The sequence below is a fragment of the Martes martes genome (assembly GCF_963455335.1).
Source record: "Martes martes genome assembly, chromosome: 17".
Lineage (NCBI taxonomy): Eukaryota > Metazoa > Chordata > Mammalia > Carnivora > Mustelidae > Martes > Martes martes.
In genome coordinates, this window is record NC_137905.1 from 51712588 (window position 1) to 51731435 (window position 18848).

General features: G+C 51.7%; 1 protein-coding gene across 2 annotated transcripts; it reads left to right on the forward strand.

The window, feature by feature from the left end:
- The first annotated feature begins 731 nt into the window (after window positions 1–731).
- RCN3 (reticulocalbin 3) lies at window positions 732–13978 on the forward strand. Of its 2 annotated transcripts, none has more exons than XM_080828744.1 (7): window positions 732–785; window positions 1206–1453; window positions 3303–3505; window positions 5033–5205; window positions 10024–10084; window positions 13010–13209; window positions 13404–13978. In XM_080828744.1, the coding sequence occupies exons 2-7, from the start codon at window positions 1212–1214 to the stop codon at window positions 13509–13511; spliced, it is 987 nt and encodes a 328-aa protein (XP_080684870.1). In that variant the 5' UTR covers window positions 732–785; window positions 1206–1211; the 3' UTR covers window positions 13512–13978. The 2 variants fall into 2 exon arrangements, with proteins under 2 accessions (XP_080684870.1, XP_080684871.1); XM_080828745.1 differs by having other exon boundaries at window positions 1206–1369.
- The last annotated feature ends 4870 nt before the right edge of the window (window positions 13979–18848 follow it).

The window sequence follows — 18848 nt, forward strand, 5'->3', positions numbered from 1 at the left end:
TGGGCTTCAGATCTCTCCGGAGGCAGTTCCCAGTTGTGGAATATGCCAATTTTATATACCAAGTCACGTCTCTTTCACTCATAAGTTTCACCGATATTTACCGAATGCCGACACTGCCACACATTTTGAGGAATTCTTGGCTGGAGTCGGACCTGTCTCCTTGGGTGGAGCGGAAGAGAAGCATTGTTCCCTCTTTGAGGGAAGGGGATGCCTCCTCTGGCCCCTTGGTTCCCTTCTTTCTTAAACCATGCTGACAAAGGGAAAGATAAAAATACACCTCCCGGGGCGCCGGGCCTCAGTCGGAAGAGGATGCGACTCTTGATCTTGGGGTGGTGACCTCCAGCTTTGCGTCGGTGTGGAGAGTACTTAAGTAAATAAATAAAACAAAACAACCCCAAACTCCAAAAAACCCCAAACCACCTCCCAAGAGGCTTGGGGAAATAGTTCGGCGGGACCTGGTCGGTGGTCTGGCAGGGCGCTGCGATGGCTGCCGGGAGTTGTAGTTCTGGGCATCCGCGTCTCTCCCGAGCCGCCCACCCGCCTGCCCAGGGAAGGGGGGCGGAACCTCTGGGGCCGCGCTCTTCTCTGTGGACGTGGCGTCGGGGCCCGCGGCCTTCACGGAGCTCACCGGCCCCGCCCCTTGGGGTCCTTCTGAGCGCTCATTGGTCGGGGGCGGGGCCTCTGCGCTGCTGGGGGCGGGGCCTGGCTGGAGAGCCGCTAAATTGGGCATCTTTTCAGAGAAAGCAGAGCCCACTGTGTAGAGCGAAGTGAAGCTGGCTAAACTGGTAAAGGGAGGTGAGGGAGGGGGGTGGCTTCCCAGGGAGGACGGTGCGGGTTCTTTCGAGCCGGGAAAGTGGGTCCGGGCTGCAAATAACGCCTGGGGGCCTGCATGATTGCTCTCTGGACACGACCCCGCCCCGCAGTGTGCGTGGGAAGTGCGCCACGTCTAGCGTTTGAAACCCCCACCAGCGGCTCTGGGACCGGTCTGGGACTCCCTCAGAAGATTCAGTCCCTACCTCTGCTTTTACCTCTGAGAACCCCGCCCCCTTTTTTCCCACCCCCGGCCCTTCTTGAGCCCTAAACTTTGTGGCCAGCTGCCATCTCTCTGTCTTGTCTTCGGTTTCTCCGCCCCCACCCCCATTCTCCTGTCCTATCTCTGTTGTTTTTCCTGTGACCCCTGACTTTTAGCCTCCACTGCTCCCTAGGGACTGATGATGTGGCGACCATCACTTCTGCTGCTGCTGCTGCTGCTGAGGCGCGGGGCCCAGGGCAAGCCATCCCCCGATGCAGGCCCTCATGGGCAGGGGAGGGTACACCAGGCGGCCCCCCTGAGCGAGGCCCCTCATGATGACGCCCACGGGAATTTCCAGTACGACCATGAGGCTTTCCTGGGACGGGAAGTGGCCAAGGAATTCGACCAGCTCAGCCCAGAGGAAAGCCGAGCGCGTCTTGGGTAGGAGAGAGACGGAGGGGAAGATTCAGGGTTGTAATTTTTAACAGGGAAGTGAAGGGAGGCTTCAGTGAGAAGGTAATATTTGAGCCGTGTGGATATATGGGGGAATAGCACTCCAAGCAGAGGGAACTGTAAGTGCAAAGGCCCTGAGGCAGGATCGGGCCTGATATTTGCAGAACGGTGAAGCCCATGTGGCTGGAACCCAGTGATGGAAGAGGAGAATGTGGAAGGTGATGGCAGAGGAGGGAAAAAGAGGTCAGGGCCTTCAGGCCACAGTGAAGATTTCAGCGTTTCTCTGAGGGAGATGAAAGCCATGGGAGGGCTCTAAGCAGAGGGAGGGTGTGAGCTGACTTAGGTTTCAACAGAATCCTTCTGGTTGCCTTTTGGGGAACAGACTATAGGTGAGGAAGCGTCTGCAGCAGTGCAGTTGGAAGACAGGAGGGGATGATGACTAGATCAGGATGGAGAGAGTGGTACTGACTGCTGGCTGGGAGACTGTGCATGGATGGGACTGGGTGAAGGAGGGAGGGAGGAAGAAAGGCAGCGTAATAGGCTTTACATTTGGCGTAGCATTACTGCAATTCCTGGCACTGTTCTAAGTGCTCTACAAGGGTTAACTTCTTTAATCCCCACAACCAGACTTCAGGGTAGGTTCTATCATTTTCCTCCATTTTATAGAGGGGTAAACTGAGGCACAGAGAGGTTTCAGTGGCTTGCCCACGGTCACACAGCCAGCAAGAGGAGGTGATAGGATTTGAACCTAAAATATCTTGCGGTGGAGCCCACGGTCTTGACAACAGCTTGAACCTCAGGGTAGCGTGGGAATCCCGGGACTCCAGCTCCAGACTGATCAGAGCAGACACAGCCTGACGCGCGGGGGTTGCAGGGGCCGGCGATCTGGGCACAGCCGTGTCGGAGTCGACCCTGGGAACTGGGTTGCGGGGTTTAAGGACGGTGACCAAGAGGAGCGCTCCTTGTGGGCTCTGTGAGCGGTTGGGTAAGGACCCAAACCGGTGGCGGGAGTGGCCGGGGGACGGGGGAGGAGGCCTGGGAGCAGATCCGAGCGGCCCGGGAGAAGGTGCGCGAGGAACGGCCTTCAGCGGCTTCATAGACCGCACGGTGCCCATGATCCGGCCGAAGCATGAGGAAGGAACTGATGGTGGCCAAGCCCGCGGGGTTGCGGGTGATGGTCCTCGGGCGAAGCCTGAGACGGTCTGGAGGAAGTAGGGGGAAGGGGCGGGGCGCAGCACCAGGTCGGGCGGGAGGGAGAGGGGCCTGAAATAGGCCCGCGCAGCCAGGCGGGCGGGGCAGCGGGCGGGGTTGGAAGGGATGACCTGAGGACCCGCCGCGCCTGAAAGGGCGAGGGGTCAGGTGCGTGCGTGGCCGTGGGCATCAAGAGTTCAGAGAGAGTCTTGGCCCAGGGGACCAGCGGACGGGGGGTGCGATGTGACACCTCCTCCTTGCCCCCACCCCAACTCGGACAAATGGGAGAGGGGAGCAAGTAGGGCCCAGGGGCAGAGTCGGAGTGACGGGTGTGGCCCTGGATTGCTTTAGGTCCCTTCCCCCAACCAGGGCGTGTGGAGGACCGCAGCGCCAGCGGTAGACCCGCAGCGCCTGGATTGAGGGGGCGGAGCTCTGCCCTGGGCGTGGCCCGGGATTGACCGGTTTCTCCCCTCGGTGCGCGGGGCGGCTCTGGGACCGTTTTATCAACCCTATATGGGGGTGGGGGGGGGTGGGGGGAGTGTTTCAAGTGGGGGCGTGGCTCCGTGTGAGGGGCGGAGCCTGGGCGAAGGCGGGTCTCCTGGTGGGCGGAGTCTGCGACTGATGTGTGCCCCGCCCCGACTCGCAGGCGCATCGTGGACCGCATGGACCGTGCAGGGGACGGGGACGGCTGGGTGTCGCTGGCCGAGCTCCGTGCTTGGATCGCGCACACGCAGCAGCGGCACATACGGGACTCGGTGACCGCGGCCTGGAACACGTACGACACGGACCGCGACGGGCGCGTGGGTTGGGAGGAGCTGCGCAACGCCACCTATGGCCACTACGAGCCGGGTACGCGGCGAGATCCCGACTCTTGCTCCCCCGAAAACACACACACTGTGACCTTGACCTTTTTGACAGCCTTATTCTGAGAACCTTTAGCCTAGGAAACAGAATCCCTAACCTTTGCTTCCAACCCTTGATCAAGTTCTACGCACTTCCAGTACTCCATCACCGGAAACTCCCAATCCCTGATCTCTGGCTTCTCACTCGTGATGGCATCCACGACCTCTGTTACCGTGACTGGGGGATCCTTGCCTAGGGACATCGACCTCCCATGTCCTGTCATCCTGACCGTTGATCTCTGACAGAACCCCAAATCTTGGGGCTCCTGGGTGGCTCAGTAGGTTAAGCATCTGCCTTCCGCTCAGGTCATGATCCTGGGGTCCTGGGATCAGTCCTGCATCAGGCTCATTGCTCAGCAGGGAGCCCGCTTCTCCTTTTTCATCTGCTGCTCCTCCTGCTTGTGCTTTCTTGCTCTCTATCAAATGAATAATATCTTAAAAACAAAAAACAAAAAACCTCAAATCCATTTACCCCGTCCCCTGACTGCGTTCCCTCTTGTCTGTCCCCATGCCCCAGCCCGGCGACCCCCACTGCTCTTGTTCTCTCCCTCCTGGACCCTCCCTCCACACTCCTCCTCCAGTCTGTCCCTCCTGTATCGCAGAGGGGTCTTCCCACCCCTGGAGTCGATCCTAATTCTCCCCTGCTCGCAGCCCTTCATGGCTCCTCAGGGTCTCCAGAAGAGACACCCAGCTCCTCAGCCCAGCCTGGCCCACCCCTCTGGCTGTGTTTTCCTGCATTTTCTGGCCAGCCAAGTGGACCCTCTGTAGTTTCCCTGAACTCAGGAGCTCTTCAAACCTCCACATTCCGCTCATACCCTTTCCTTTCTCGAAAACGCCCTTCTCCTATTCTCTGTCCTATAACCTGTGCCTGTATAACTTAAAGCAACAGTGGGTGACCTTGGGGCCCAAAGGGCCAGTGTCAACTCAGAGCTCCTTTCCTGGCTGCATGACTTCGGGCTGGTGATTTCCTCTCTGTGGAAATCCATTTTCTCCTTCATAAAGTGAGAATAGATGAAAAGACTCTCTTGACTTGCTTTTTGTGAGAATCAAATGCAATTTTGTAGGGAAAGAGCTTTGCATATAATAAGCTTTCATGACAACGTTGCTAATATAAGTAAACAATGAATATATATTCATTATTACAGGTTGGGGGGGGGTGTCTTCCTGCTCTGATTCTACTGAGCTGAATCCTTTGTCTTTTCCCTCAACCTGCCTGGCGTTCCTTCCAGTAAAACACAGCTGAGGGGCGCCTGGGTGGCTCAGTGGGTTAAGCCCCTGCCTTCGGCTCAGGTCATGATCTCAGGGTCCTGGGATTTAGCCCGGCATCGGGCTCTCTGCTCAGCGGGGAGCCTGCTTCCCTTCCTCTCTCTCTGCCTGCCTCTCTGCCTACTTGTGATTTCTCTCTCTGTCAAATAAATAAACAAAATCTTTAAAAAAAAAAAAAAAAGCTGAAAGAGATTGTCCCCTTCCCCAGGTGAGGAATTTCACGACGTGGAGGACGCCGAGACCTACAAGAAAATGCTGGCTCGGGACGAGCGGCGTTTCCGGGTGGCGGACCAGGACGGGGACTCGATGGCCACGCGGGAGGAGCTGACAGCCTTCTTGCACCCCGAAGAGTTCCCTCACATGCGGGACATCGTGATTGCTGTGAGTGGGGGCCCGAGGAGGCTGCTCGCCACTTCCCACCCACCTCCTGGGATCCGGGCTTCTGAGGTCAGGCCCCTCCCACCAGTGTTTCCCTGGGGGGAAACCTGGTTTTGCAGCACCTTCCCCAGGGAACCTAGCCTGCAAACAGACCCGCGGAGGGCGACCTCTTCCCTGCCCGTCGCCTGACCTCCGAGTGTCTGATCTCTCCTGGGTCTGCCTTCCCCTTCTTGTCCTCACCTTTGGAGTCCAGGCCCCCGGCCTGAAAACACATTCCCCAGAAGTGCCTCGGGGAGCCCCAATCCTGGCTGAACCCCTGAAAAACCCCAACCCCACACATGGAGTGTCTACTCTGAGGCCATTTCTGCTGACCCCTGTTGTTTTCTTATTCCTTTATAATTTTTTTTAAAAGATTTTATTTATTTATTTGACCGACAGAGATCACAAGTAGGCAGAGAGGCAGGCAGAGAGAGAGGAAGGGAAGCAGGATCCACGCTGAGCAGAGAGCCCTATGTGGGGCTCGATCCCAGGACCCTGGGATCATGACCTGAGCTGAAGGCAGAGGCTTAACCCACTGAGCCACCCAGGCGCCCCTCCTTTATAATTTTTGTGCCAATCCCAATTCCTTCTCCATTTTATAGTGGCAGGTTTTGTTTTTGTTTTTTTAGAGAGAAAGGGGGGAGGGGCAGAGAGAGAGGGAGAGAGAATCTTGAGCAGGCTCCATGCCCAATGTGGACCTTGACTTGGGGCTTGATCTCATGACTCGGAGATCATAACCTGAGCCAAAATCAAGAACTGGACACTTAGCTAACTGAGCCGCCCAGCTTCCCAAGTAGTGGAAGGATTTTTTTCTCCTTCATTTTTTCCCCCAACAGTTTTATTTTTATTTTATTTTAAAATATTTTATTTTATTTAAAGATTTTATTTACTTATTTGAGAGAGAGAGAGTGAGAGAGCACACACACAGGGAGAGGGAGAAGCAGGCTCCCCGCTGAGCCGGGGGGCCTGATGGGGGACTTGATCCCGGGACCCTGGGATCATGACCCGAGCTGAAGGCAGATGCTTAACTGAGCCATTCAGGCACCCTAAGATTTTATTTTTAAATAATCTCCAGATCCGATCTGAAGCTTAAAGCCACAACCCCAAGATCAAGAGTCACATTTTCTACCAACTGAGCCAGCCCCATGCCCCTGACCTTAATTTTTAGAGCAGGTTTAGTTTCAGGGCCATATTGAGCAAGGGGGGGGTCCACAGATTTCCCACACTGCCCCTGCCCCCACATGCACACCCTCCCCCCATCAACATCGTGCACCAGAGTGGGACACTCGATACAGTGGACAGACCAAAACCCACACGTCACCACCCAAAGTCCATAGTTCACATGAGGGTTCACTCTTTGTGGAAGGATTTACACCCATTTCTACCATGCCTAAATTTTCACTAATTGTTATTATTATTATTATTATTTTAAATTTTATTTATTTACTTGACAGAGAGCGAGAGAGCGCTTAAGCAGGGGGAATGGCAGGCAGAGGGAGAGGGAGAAGCAGGCTTCCCACTGAGCAGGGATTCCAAAGCATGACTCGATCCATGACCTGAGCTGAAGACAGACATTTAACCAACTGAGCCGCCCAGGCATCCCCACAAATTATTATTTTAAAAATTATTTTTAAAATGTAGTTTTGGGGCACCTGGGTGTCTCAGTTGGTTAAGCATCTGCCTTTGGCTTGGATCATGACCCCGGGGTCCTGGGATCAAGCCCCGTGTCAGGCTCCCTGCTCAGCAGGGAGTCTGCTTCTCCCTCTCCCTCTGCTCTCTCTCTCTCTCTCTCAAATAAATAAATAACATCTTTAAAAAAATAAAAAATGAAAAAATAATGTAGTTGAATGTCTAAAATAGCTAACATACTAATGTGTTTAAATGCCCAAAGGACCCCAGAAAACTGGATAACCCTCTACCTTTCCCATCTTCTCGACCCTATCCCCCAACCCCTCTCCTGTGGCTCCATTTCCACAGCTAGTGTGAGGGTCTGTGGCAAGCCTGTTAGGATCAAGGGCTCTGAGGCCAGGAGGCCTGGGTTCAAGTCCCAGCCCTGCAGCTTCCTGGCTGTGTGACCTTGGGCAAGTTACTTAACCTCTCTGGGCCCGTTCTTCATCTATAAAATTGTGGTACTGATAACTGTTCCTACATCAGGGCCGGTTGTAGGGACTAGATGAGTTAATACACGTAAACCTACAAAATTGGTGATAAATGCTCCTTACGTCACATTGCACGCACGCGTCAGTATAGCTACGGGAGAAAACTTCCAGCAGTAGAATCCCTGCTCCCACTGGGATGTGTGTTTGCAGTTGCTTCCGATATTTCTCAGGCATTTTACTGACCTGATGTGTGCACCGTTGAGGTGGGCCTTCCGGCCCATTCCAGAGGTGACTACGATCCGGAGAGGAGAGAGGTCATTAACCCAGCCTTCTCGAACCCACTAGACTCCCCACCCTCCAAGACCCAAAGTCCTTTTTTTATAGCAGATAATGTCGAAATACCTTTTACGCCCCTGAGTCGAGGTTTTTTTCTTTTAAGATTTTGTTTTTTAAGTAATCTCTACCTCCAACGTGGAACTTGAACTTACAACCCCAAGACCAAGAGCCACGCGCTCTACTGACTGAGTCAGCCGGGGGCCCCCTGAATTGAGATTATTTAACAGACCCTGACAGCGTGTGCTGTGTACCAGGAGGACTGTGGTAACACCTTGACCTAAATATTAGCCTGAGTGAATCCTCATGGCATGGGGGTGGGCTAACATCTTCATTTTATTATATTATTTTTTTAAGATCTCATTTATTAGAGAGAGAGAGAATATGAGTGGGGGAGGGGCAGAGGGAGACGAAGAAGCAGAATCCCCACTGAACAGGGACCCCAATGTGGGGTTCGATCCCAGCTCCCCAGGGTTATGACCCAAGCCAAAGGCAGACGCCTAACCAACTGAGCCACCCAGGCGCCCTACCATCTTCATTTTATAGATGAGGACACCTAGGCACAGAGAGATGGGGAGACTTGCCTGAGATCACCCAGACCAGAATTGCCCCAGCTCGGATTTGAACCCCGGCAGTTGAATCCATGATCCACACCAACGGTCAACAAACTGCCCAACCCGCAGCAGAATCCAGCCCACAACTTGTTTTCACAAATAAAGTTTTATTGGAACATAGCCACGATCCTAGGCTTCCATGTGCCACAACCAGAGAGCTGTGCTGTGTCATTTCGACAGAGACCATACAGCACAAAAACCCAGAACTATTTCCTCTCTGGCCCTTTTTGGGAAAAGTTTGCTGAGCCCTTGTCTAAACTCTTTTACATTCGTTTATATCGAGTGTCACTTAGAGGGCCCTCTGGCTGGCTCAGTCAGACTATGTGACTCCTGATCTCAGAGGCACGAGTTCAAGAGGCACACTGGGCATGGAGCCTACTTGAAAAAAAAAAATAATAACAAAAGTCACTTATAAGAAATAACAAGAATTTCAATATATAAGTGCTACAGAGTTACCACCTTTACCAAATAACAAAGGGCATTCAATTATACTTGAATTTGTAACAAGTCATATAAACCATTTTTTAAGTATAAGTATGTCCCACACAACATTTGGGATATACTTATGTTTTAAAAAAAATACCTGAAATTCAGATGTAACTGTGTCCGGTAGTATAAGTATGTTCCAGATATTGTGTGGGGCATCCTTATTCTAAAGAATTCTAAATTCTAAATTTAGAATTCTAAATTCTAAGGAATTCTAAATTCTAAAGAATCCTTATTCTAAAGAATTATTGGGGCGCCTGGGTGGCTCAGTGGGTTGAGCCTCTGCCTTCAGTTCAGGTCATGATCTTGGGGTCCTGGGATCAAGCCCCACATCAGGCTCTTTGCTCGGGGGGAGCCTGCTCCGCCCACCCCACACCGCCCGCCTCTGCCTACTTGTGATCTCTGTCAAATAAATAAATAAAATCTTTTAAAAAAATAAAGAATTATTATTTGTTCATAATTGACGTTGAAAGTTGGATGTAAGTGAGCATCCTGCATTTTTTTCTGGCAACCCTAAAATGTTGGAGCTTTCTTTGTGAGGAAGGCATAGTGGCGTGTCAGACCCTACCCCATCCTACCGTGAGTTTGAATATAAAAGTGGGAAACAGGGGCACCTGGGTGGCTCAGTCAGTTAAGTCTCTGACTCTTGATTGTGGCTCAGGTCAAGGTCACAGGGCTGTGAGATCGAGCCCCCCCCTCAGGCTCCCAGCTCAGTGGGGAGTCTGTTTCCCCTCTCCCTCTGTCCTTCACTGCCTCTCCCAAATAATAAACAAACACATCTTAAAAAGTGGGGAACAGAAGCTGTTTGCTCAAGAAGTGGAGAGAAAACCGAGAGCAGAGGTACTGAGCCTGGGTCACAGTGGGCCACCAAGTGTGTCTTGCTCTGTTGTAAAATGGAGCTGGGGTCTGGGCTCTGCTAAACAGGAAGGGGCTCCTGCCCTTGGAGAGCATTTGCTGTTGGGTGTGAGAAAAGCGTGAGGGAGGCAGGACAGGTCTTCTTGGGTGGAAGCAAGGATATCTAGGTTCTCTGACCCCCACCCACTAAAGGCAGGTAGAACCCGCGTCATTATACACCCCAGAAAGCCACCCAACCTCTACCCCTACCCGGGACAGGTTGACCCTATTGAGACTTCTCTGATGCCTGCCCATACAACCGAGCCCGAGCCAGATTCCCCGAGAAAACTTCACATCCCAGCCCCAGGGGCCCAGCCCTCCTCAGGAGCCAGCCCCAATGCCTCTCTTTCCCCCAGGAAACCCTGGAGGATCTGGACAAGAACAAGGATGGCTACGTCCAAGTGGATGAGTATATCGGTGAGTGGAAGCCGATCCCTCCCTGAGGACACCTGTCCTCCCCCAGGCAGCCCAGAGTATACCACCCATAGCAGAGCAGGGGCCCTCTGAAGTGGGGGCAGGGACGCTGCTTCAGTTCTGGTAGCCACCAAACATTAATTGAGCACCTACTGTGTGCTGGGCCCTAAAAGTATTTATTGATCACCCACTGTGTGTGGGGCCCAGCTAACATTGATTGAATACGTATATTTGTTGGGCCCAGCAAATCTTTACCAAGCACCTACTCTGTGTCAGGCCCAGGAAGCATTTATCCAGGACCTTCTGTGGGCCAGACCAAAAAAGCACCTATTAAGCACCCACTGTGTGCCAGAACCAGAAAACATTATTGAGCTCCTACTGCAGGTTTGTGGTTGAGGACACAGCAGAGAATGTCACAGACCGGCTTTCTTCCTTGAAGAGTCTGGATTATCTGCAGAATTAGGCCTCAGAGGCTACATTGGTTGGGGTTGGGGAGATTGTCTTGAGTCTGCATTTGCACAGCAAAGACTGTGTCTCCTGTAAACTCAGGATTGGAGGGCCCCTCGCGACACCCCCAGATTTCCCCTGGGCCCTGCCTCTACCCCCCTGCCCTCTGGGAGGCAAAGAATTTGGTTGAGGGGAAAGCTGTTAAACATGGATATTTGTACGAGCTGGAAAACACTTTTCTGTGGCCTGTTTTTATGGAACAAACCCTCAGGCAGAACATTTTTATTTAAGCATAATTTATCTTCCTTACATCTGTGAGAAAGATAGAAGTCTTTTTTTTTTTTTTTTTGGTCAGAAAAAATTCAGGGGTCATCACTGAGTCACACACCTTGTTGCCACAGGCGAGGCTCTGTTCTAAGTGGCGAGCAGCTTGAAAATGGGCTTCATCCCCGTGGCAACTGACAAGAGGGGTGTTATCGCCCCTTTTCACGGATGAGGAAGCTGAGGCCCGAGGGGTAGATACCTGGCTGACGTGGAGCCGGATGGCAGTCCCGGCAGACCGAGCTTGAGGTCCCACCCCTGCCCCCTAGGCCTCTCCTTTCCCTGTGGGGTTCTGGGGAGACAGACATGGGCTGCACCCCAGGACTCCCCAGGGGAATGTAATTTCTCAACTGTTGGATGGTAGAGGGAAGAATATGAGCCAGGAGGGTGGAGGGGGCGTCCCGGGCTCTGACCCAGGCTGGGAGGGCAGGTGGGTGGCATGTCTGGGAAGGTGGGAGAGGTGGGGGTGCACCGTGCTCAAGGGTGTAGGTTCTAGAACAAGTGTTCTGTGTCTCCCACCTGCCACCTGCCAGCCATGGGACCGGAAATGAGTTCCTCAACCTGTACTTACCTGTACTTACCTGTAGAGGCCGCAGTAGAGGGGGCACCCGGGTGGCTCAGTAGGTTAAGCGTCTGCTTTTGGCTCAGGTCATGATCCCACGGTCCAGGGATCGAGCCCTGCATCAGGCTCTCTGCTTGGTGGGGGAGTCTGCTGCTCCCCCTGCTTGTGCTCTTTCTCTCTCTCTGACAAATAAATAAATAAAAATTTTAAAAACGGTGGGAGTAGAGTACCCAGCTCCTACAATGACATCTGGTCAACCCAGACGCCCCTGGGGGATGAATGCAGAGTGGAAGGCGGGCGAGCTATACAATGGGATGTTGTTCAGCCATAAAAGGGGAGGAAGTGGGCGCCTGGGTGGCTCGGTGGGTTAAGCCACTGCGTTCAGCTCGCGTCGCGATCTCGGGGTCTTGGGATCGAGTCCCGCATCGGGCTCTCTGCTCGGCGGGGAGCCTGCTTCCCTCTCTCTCTCTCTCTGCCTGCCTCTCTGTCTACTGTGATCTCTCTCTGTCAAATAAAATAAAATAAAATAAAATAAAATAAAATAAAATAAAAAAGGGGGGGAGGAAGTACTCATCCGCTACAGTGTGGGTAAGTCTAGTCACCTAGGTCTCACACCCCAAACCTATGTCTGACACCCCAAACTAATGTAACACTGTGTGTCAGCTACACTTAAATACAAAATTAAAACACTGTGCCAAGTGAAAGAAGCCAGACACAGAGGGGCCACACTGTTATTGTATGGAGACAGGAATTAGATTATCCATGGCCTGGGGCTGGGGTGGGGGTGGCCGGTGTAGGGGGGGTCACTTCTTAATGGGAAAGGGGTCTCCTTTTGGGAGGATGAAAATGTTTTGGATGGATGTGCTCTCTCTGTCTCTCTGTCAAATAAATAAGTCTTTTTTTTTTAAATAAAGATTTTATTTATTTGAGAGAGGGCACAAGCAGGGGGAAGGGCAGAGGGAGAGGGACAGGGAGAGAGGGAAGCAGGCTTTTATAGAACAGGGAGCCGGTTGTGGGGCTCAATCCCAGGACTCTGGGATCATGACCTGAGCAGAAGGCCGCCGATTTTTTTTTTTTTTTAAGATTTTATTTATTTATTTGACAGGGAGAGAGAGCACAGGTAGGCAGAGCGGCAGGCAGAGGGTGAGGGAGAAGCATGTTCTGCGCAGAGCAGGGAGCCCAATGCAGAACTCGATCACAGGACCCTGAGATCATGACCCCGGCCGAAGGCAGCCGCTTAACTGACTGAGCCACCCAGGTGTCCCAAGGGAGCTTCTTAAAGTGGGGTGAGCGGTTCTAAAGGTGGCTTTTTAGTATCTCCTCACCAGGCGTGCGCCCCTGTCCCAGGCAAACAGATTGACAGCCGGTCAAGGAAATGATCAACCCGTCCAGTCCCTTTCCCCCTAGCAGGGGGAGCCCCGGCTGGTCCCGCGTCGCTGTTAGCCCCATTCCGGCAGAGGAGGAGCCCGAGGCGGGAGAGCAGGGGCACTGGGCTGCGGGGGGTGCCCGCGGTCCGGAGGCGGCGGACCGGGGACAGAGCCCTGGGGTGCCCGCCAGCCCCGAACCCGACCTGACACCGCCCTTGTCGCCCGGCGCAGCGGATCTGTACTCGGCGGAGCCCGGGGAGGAGGAGCCGGCCTGGGTGCAGACGGAGCGGGAGCAGTTCCGGGACTTCCGCGATCTGAACAAGGACGGGCGGCTGGACGGCAGCGAGGTGGGCCACTGGGTGCTGCCCCCCGCCCAGGACCAGCCGCTGGTGGAGGCCAACCACCTGCTGCACGAGAGCGACACGGACAAGGTGCGCGCAGGGGGCTGCTGTGCCGGCGAGGTGGGACCGGCCAGGAGCTGCCCCGGGGCCCTGCTGGGCCTGGGACAATGAGGAATGGGGGGCGGGAGGGGGTGGTGGAAAGGGGGGGACAGACTAAGGCTCAGAGAGGAGTCTCCCAGGCAGGGCCCCTCGTCACCCCGGCTGCCCTCTGACCCTCCCTCCAGGATGGGCGTTTGAGCAAGGCGGAGATCCTCAGTAACTGGAACATGTTCGTGGGCAGCCAGGCCACCAACTACGGCGAGGACCTGACACGTCACCACGATGAGCTCTGAGCCCGCCCCCCACGTGGGCGCTACAGCCTTGTAGCCCCAGGGGATGACCTGAGGAGGGCCCCCCCCCCCGTGACCAGGCCGCCCCTCCCCATCTGGACCTGCGGGGGTGTGGACACCCGCATCCAAGTCCCTCTGCCTCTGAGCTCTCAGGGACCCACCAGGTCAACTTCTCCGAGACACTGCAGCCCCTCCCAGCCCTTCCCATGCTGCCCCCGGGGGTCTCGTAGACCCCAAGGGCGAGTGAACAATCCATTTCTCGCTGGCAGAATCACCCAGCCCAGACCAGGGAGGGGCTCCCAAACCAAGCTCAGCCTCCAGGAGCCTCCACCGGCCACCCCAGTGCCCCATCCCAGCCTCACACCACACAGCAGAGAAACACCCGCCCCCCCCCCTTTGACTCGCCTGCGGGCACTGCCCCCAGAATGCCTCCTCTCTGCCACGGAGGCAATAAACTCCAGTGCTGGGGCCTTGTCTGTGTGTCTCTTAGAGGGGGACAGGGGCCTCAGGGAGGAATCGGGGGCTGTGGCTGGGCGTTGTGGGGACTGCAGTGCTGAAGGAGAGATCGGGCATTTGGAAAGGGGGCTCGGGGCGTTAGCAGGCTTTGAGGGCACTCCTGGAGACGGAAAGTAAAACTGGCAGGCTGGACCCAGCAGTGAGCAAGCCAGACAGAAGGTTCTGGATGGTGCAGGAAGGCAATGCTCTGTTGAGTGCCCTGGAGGGGCTGTGCTGGTGAACAGAGGTTGAAGCCCTGGGGAGATCCAGAGAGAGAGAGCCGGCAGGGCAGAGGGAACAGAAAGGGCCCTGAAGCCAGTGTGTGTGTGTGTGTGTGTGTGTGTGTGGACCAGCCAGCAGGCCAGTGTGGCTGGAATGGAGTCAGCAAGTGGAACCGGTGGGGAGGTGACTGAGAGCAGGTCATACAAGGTCTTGGGGACAGGTCCTCAGGTCCCTTTGTGGTGGGACAAGATCGCTAGAGGCAGAGACCCAGAGAGACAGAGACAGAGTTTACTCTCAGGGAGCTGGGAGTTCCTGGGGGGTCCTGGGGAGAGGAGTAGATGTGACCCATGAGCCGTCTTGGGTTATAGCAGAGTCTCTTTACTGCTGAGTTGAGGTGGGGACAGAAGGACGGATATTATTCCTCCTGCAGCCCCATGAGACCCACTTGTCAAATTCCCCTCTAGAGGGGCGTCCGATGGCTCGGTTGGTTTCATGTCTGACTCTTGATTTTGCGCAGGTCATGATCTCAGGGTTGTGAGATCGAGCCCAGAGTTGGGCTCCACGCTCAGTGGGGAGTCCGCTTGAGGTTCTCTCCCTCCCCCTGCCCCTCCCCCACTTGCATGTGCTTGCGTGTTCTCTCTCGCTCTCTCTTTTTCTCAAATAAATAAGGGGCATCTGGGTGGCTCAGTGGGTTAAGAGTATGACTCTTGATTTTGGCTCAGGTCATGATTTGGGGGTCATGAGCTGGAACCCCAGGTCCAGCTGTGTGCTGGGCATGGAGCCTGCTTGAGATTCTCTCCCTCTCCCTCTCCCCTGCCTCACCTCTCTCCCTCTCTCTAGAGGGAAAAAAAAGTATCAATGTTGGCTTACCAGTTATAACAAAGTACCACACTAAAGCACTATGCTAATAAGAAGGGAAACTGGGGGTAGGGGGTAGGGGGTACACCTGGGAAGTCTCTGTTCTTTTCTCTCATTTTCTGTAAACCCCAAACTGCTCTTAAAAATAAAGCCTGTTTGGGATGCCTGAGTGGCTCAGTTGGATAAGGATCTGCCTTCTGCTCAGGTCATGATCCTAGAGTCCTGGGATTGAGTCCCATTTCGGGCTCCCTGCTCAGTGAGGAGTCTGCTTCTCCCCCTGCCTGCCACTCCCCCTGCTTATGCTCTCTCTCTGACAAATAAATTAAAAATTAAAAAAATAAAGCCTATTGGTTAAAAAAAATCATAAGTAACTAAAATAGAAAAGAAAATATAAGTCAAATAATAAATCTCCCTTGTTTGATGTTTTTTATTTTCCTTCTTGGGGAAAGAGATGGGAACAAGCCAGGATGAGACTGTAAACATATAGATCAATGTGGGGAGAATTGGCATCTTAACAGTATTATATTTTCCAATCCATGAACATAGTATATTTTTTCTGGAGATACAAATGTTGGCATTCTCTCAGCAGTGTTTTGTAGTTGTCAGAGTAAAGGTGTTAAATCTTTTATTAAATTTATTCCTAAGTATTTTCTGGGTTTTAGGGTATGGCAAATGAAGTTATTTTTAAATTTCATGTTCCAATTTCTTGCCTCTACAATATACAATACCATTATTTTTTTTTTAAAGATTTATTTATTTATTTGTCAGAGAGAGAGAGGAGCGAGAGTGAGCACAAGCAGACAGAGTGGCAGGCAGAGGGAGAAGCAGGCTCCCTGCTGAGCAAGGAGCCCGATGCGGGACTCGATCCCAGGACGCTGGGATCATGACCCGAGCCGAAGGCAGCTGCTTAACCAACTGAGCCACCCAGGCGTCCCACAATACCATTATTTTTGTATAAAAACCTTGTAACCTGTGAACTTGCCAAAATCGTTCATTCATAACTTGTCATTATTCATTCTAGAATTTCTATTCTATTTTTTTAAAGATTTTATTTATTTATTTGACATAGAGAGAGCGCAAGCAGGGGGAGCAGCAGAGGGAGGGAGAGAATCAAGTTCCCTGCTTGGGGCTCGATCCTAGGACCCTGGGATCATGACCTGAGCTGAGGGCAGATGCTTAACCGACTGAGCCAGCCCGCTGCCCTTATTCTGTTATTTTTCATTGTTTTATTTCTATACCAAGATTTCTTCTTATTCAGTAGAAACATACTTTCTTTTAGGTTCTTGAGCATAGTTATAACAACTATTTTTTATATCTATTTTTTTTTCTTGTTCCAAATTATATGGGTCATTTTGGTGTTGGTCTCAGTTAACTGATTGCCTTTTCTCTTGAGAATGGGTCATATTTTCCTACTTTTTTTTTTATTGCAATGTTAGAGTGTATCCTGGATACACTGTAAAAAACTCTGGAGTCTGTTATGTTTCTCTGAAGAGCATCAATTATTTTTTTTCTTGAGCAACCCATTAACTTGGTAAATTCCAACTGTAATCTGCAAAACTCCCTCCTTTAAAATTTATTCCTCAAATGTTAGTTGACATTTTTTAAGCTTAGCTGGGCTGTTTGGAGGGTACCCCATGTGGGTGTGGCTCTGGAGGTCAGCTGGATATTTGAGCAGAGTTTATATAAAAATATTTGGAGTGTCCCCGTGCTGGATCTCTTTTCTAGATTTATACCTTTCCTGTTGCTCTGCTATTTCACGCCAGGAAGACTGGATCTTTCCCTGGTGTTTTAGTTTTAGCTGCCCCTCTCAGCAGGGGCTAGAACCTGCCCCCTCTTTCTTCTTAAGCAGGCTCCACTCCCAGCGGGGAGCCCGATGCCCTGCTAGATCTCAAGACCCTGAGATCTTGGCCTGAGCTGAAATCAAGAGTCGGGTGCTCAACTGACTGAGCCGCCCAAGCGACCCATTTCTTTTTTTATCGAGTGTCAGTTTCCCTCCAGTTTCTGGTTGCTTCCCCCTCCTCAACTTTCCAGGGCCTTTAGGTAATTGTTTTCTGTTTTATCCACAGTTTATAATTGCTATCTACGATAGGGTTGGAATGTGAATCCCTGTGTGTCTGAATCCAAGCTTTTAATTATGGTAATGTACTGCCCCCTAGTGGCTGGAGGTGGAGAACTGGTTTATGAAAGCCTGGGATAAATTTGTAGATCTCTGGGGCCGCGTGTTTGAAAACATTTCGGGTTTTAACTTTTTTTTCTCTTTTCAAATTTTCATTTAAATTCTAGTGAAAAACATTTTTCTAAATTCAAAATAATCAACAAATTACTTGTGCGGAACAGCTTATGACGGAAAGCCGAACAGCACCCTGTCACCCTTAGTGCCTCTCCCCAGTTTTTTGGTTGGGTTTTGGGGGTGTTTTTTTTGTGTTTTTTTTTGTCTTTTACACATTTTGCTTATTTTTAAGTTTTGGCAATAAACCTATAGGATACAAAATTCTAAATGTACAAGATGTTATATGCTAAACATGAGTTTCTTCCACCAAGTTCGCCTCCTCACAGGCAGCCTGTATTTCTTTCCAGGGAGAAATTTACATAGATTTAGGCAAATATGTACAAACTGTTTTTCTTTTTAATAGAAAGGATAGCAGATGACTAACAATATTTTTTTAACCTTTCTTGTTTCACATAACAATTTTTTTTTTTTAAAGATTTTATTTATTTATTTGACAGAGATCACAAGTAGGCAGAGAGGCAGGCAGAGAGAGGAGGGAAGCAGGCTCCCCGCCGAGCAGAGAGCCCAATGCGGGGCTCGATCCCAGGACCCTGAGATCATGACCCGAGCTAAAGGCAGAGGCTTAATCCACTGAGCCACCCAGGCGCCCCACACATAACAATTTTTTAAAAATCAGAATCCTCTGATTTTTAACTTTCATAATTTATTTTTTATTGAGATAATAAAGACTATATATTTAAATGTATTTATTTAAGTAATCTCTACACCCAATGTGGGACTCAAACTAATCGCCACGAGGTCAAGAGTCACATGCTTCCCAAACTGAACCAGTCGGCAGGGGGGAGGGTGCCCTGGGAATATATTTTGAAGACTATTTCAATTCAACCCATAAAGAACTCACTAGTTCTCCAATGACCACCACTGAGGCCGTTTCCAGTCTTTTTAATTTTGTTTAAAGATTTTACTTATTTATTTGACAGAGAGGGACACAGTGAGAGAGGGAACACAAGCAGGGGGAGTGGGAGAGGGAGAAGCAGGCTCCCCCCTGAGCAGGGAGCCTGATGCAGGACTTGATCCCAGGACCCCAGGATCATGACCTGAGCCAAAGGCAGACACCTAACTGAGCCACCCAGGCGCCCTGTTTCCAGTCTTTTCTAAACGATGTTGCACAGAAGACTCTAGCATATCTGGAATTTTCCATGAGTTTAATTGCAGATAAGTTCCTAGAAGTGGAATTTATGAATTTGGTGGACGTTGCCAAATTGCCAAGCACATCTCTTTGTTATTGCTGTGAATTTCAGTAAGTTTTTATGGGAGTATAATATACTTGATGTCCGCAACTCAAAGTGTTGGGTGAAATGAACTTTTACAAACCGTGCACACGCACTTGTAGCTAGTATTCGGTCAAGAAGCAGAATATCATCTCTCAGTCCCTAGCAGGGCCCAGACAGGGCTTCCGCAAAGATAACCACTATCTTGATGTCAAACAGCACAGTTTTGCTTACTTACTTTAGAGAAGCGGAATCACGCTGCCT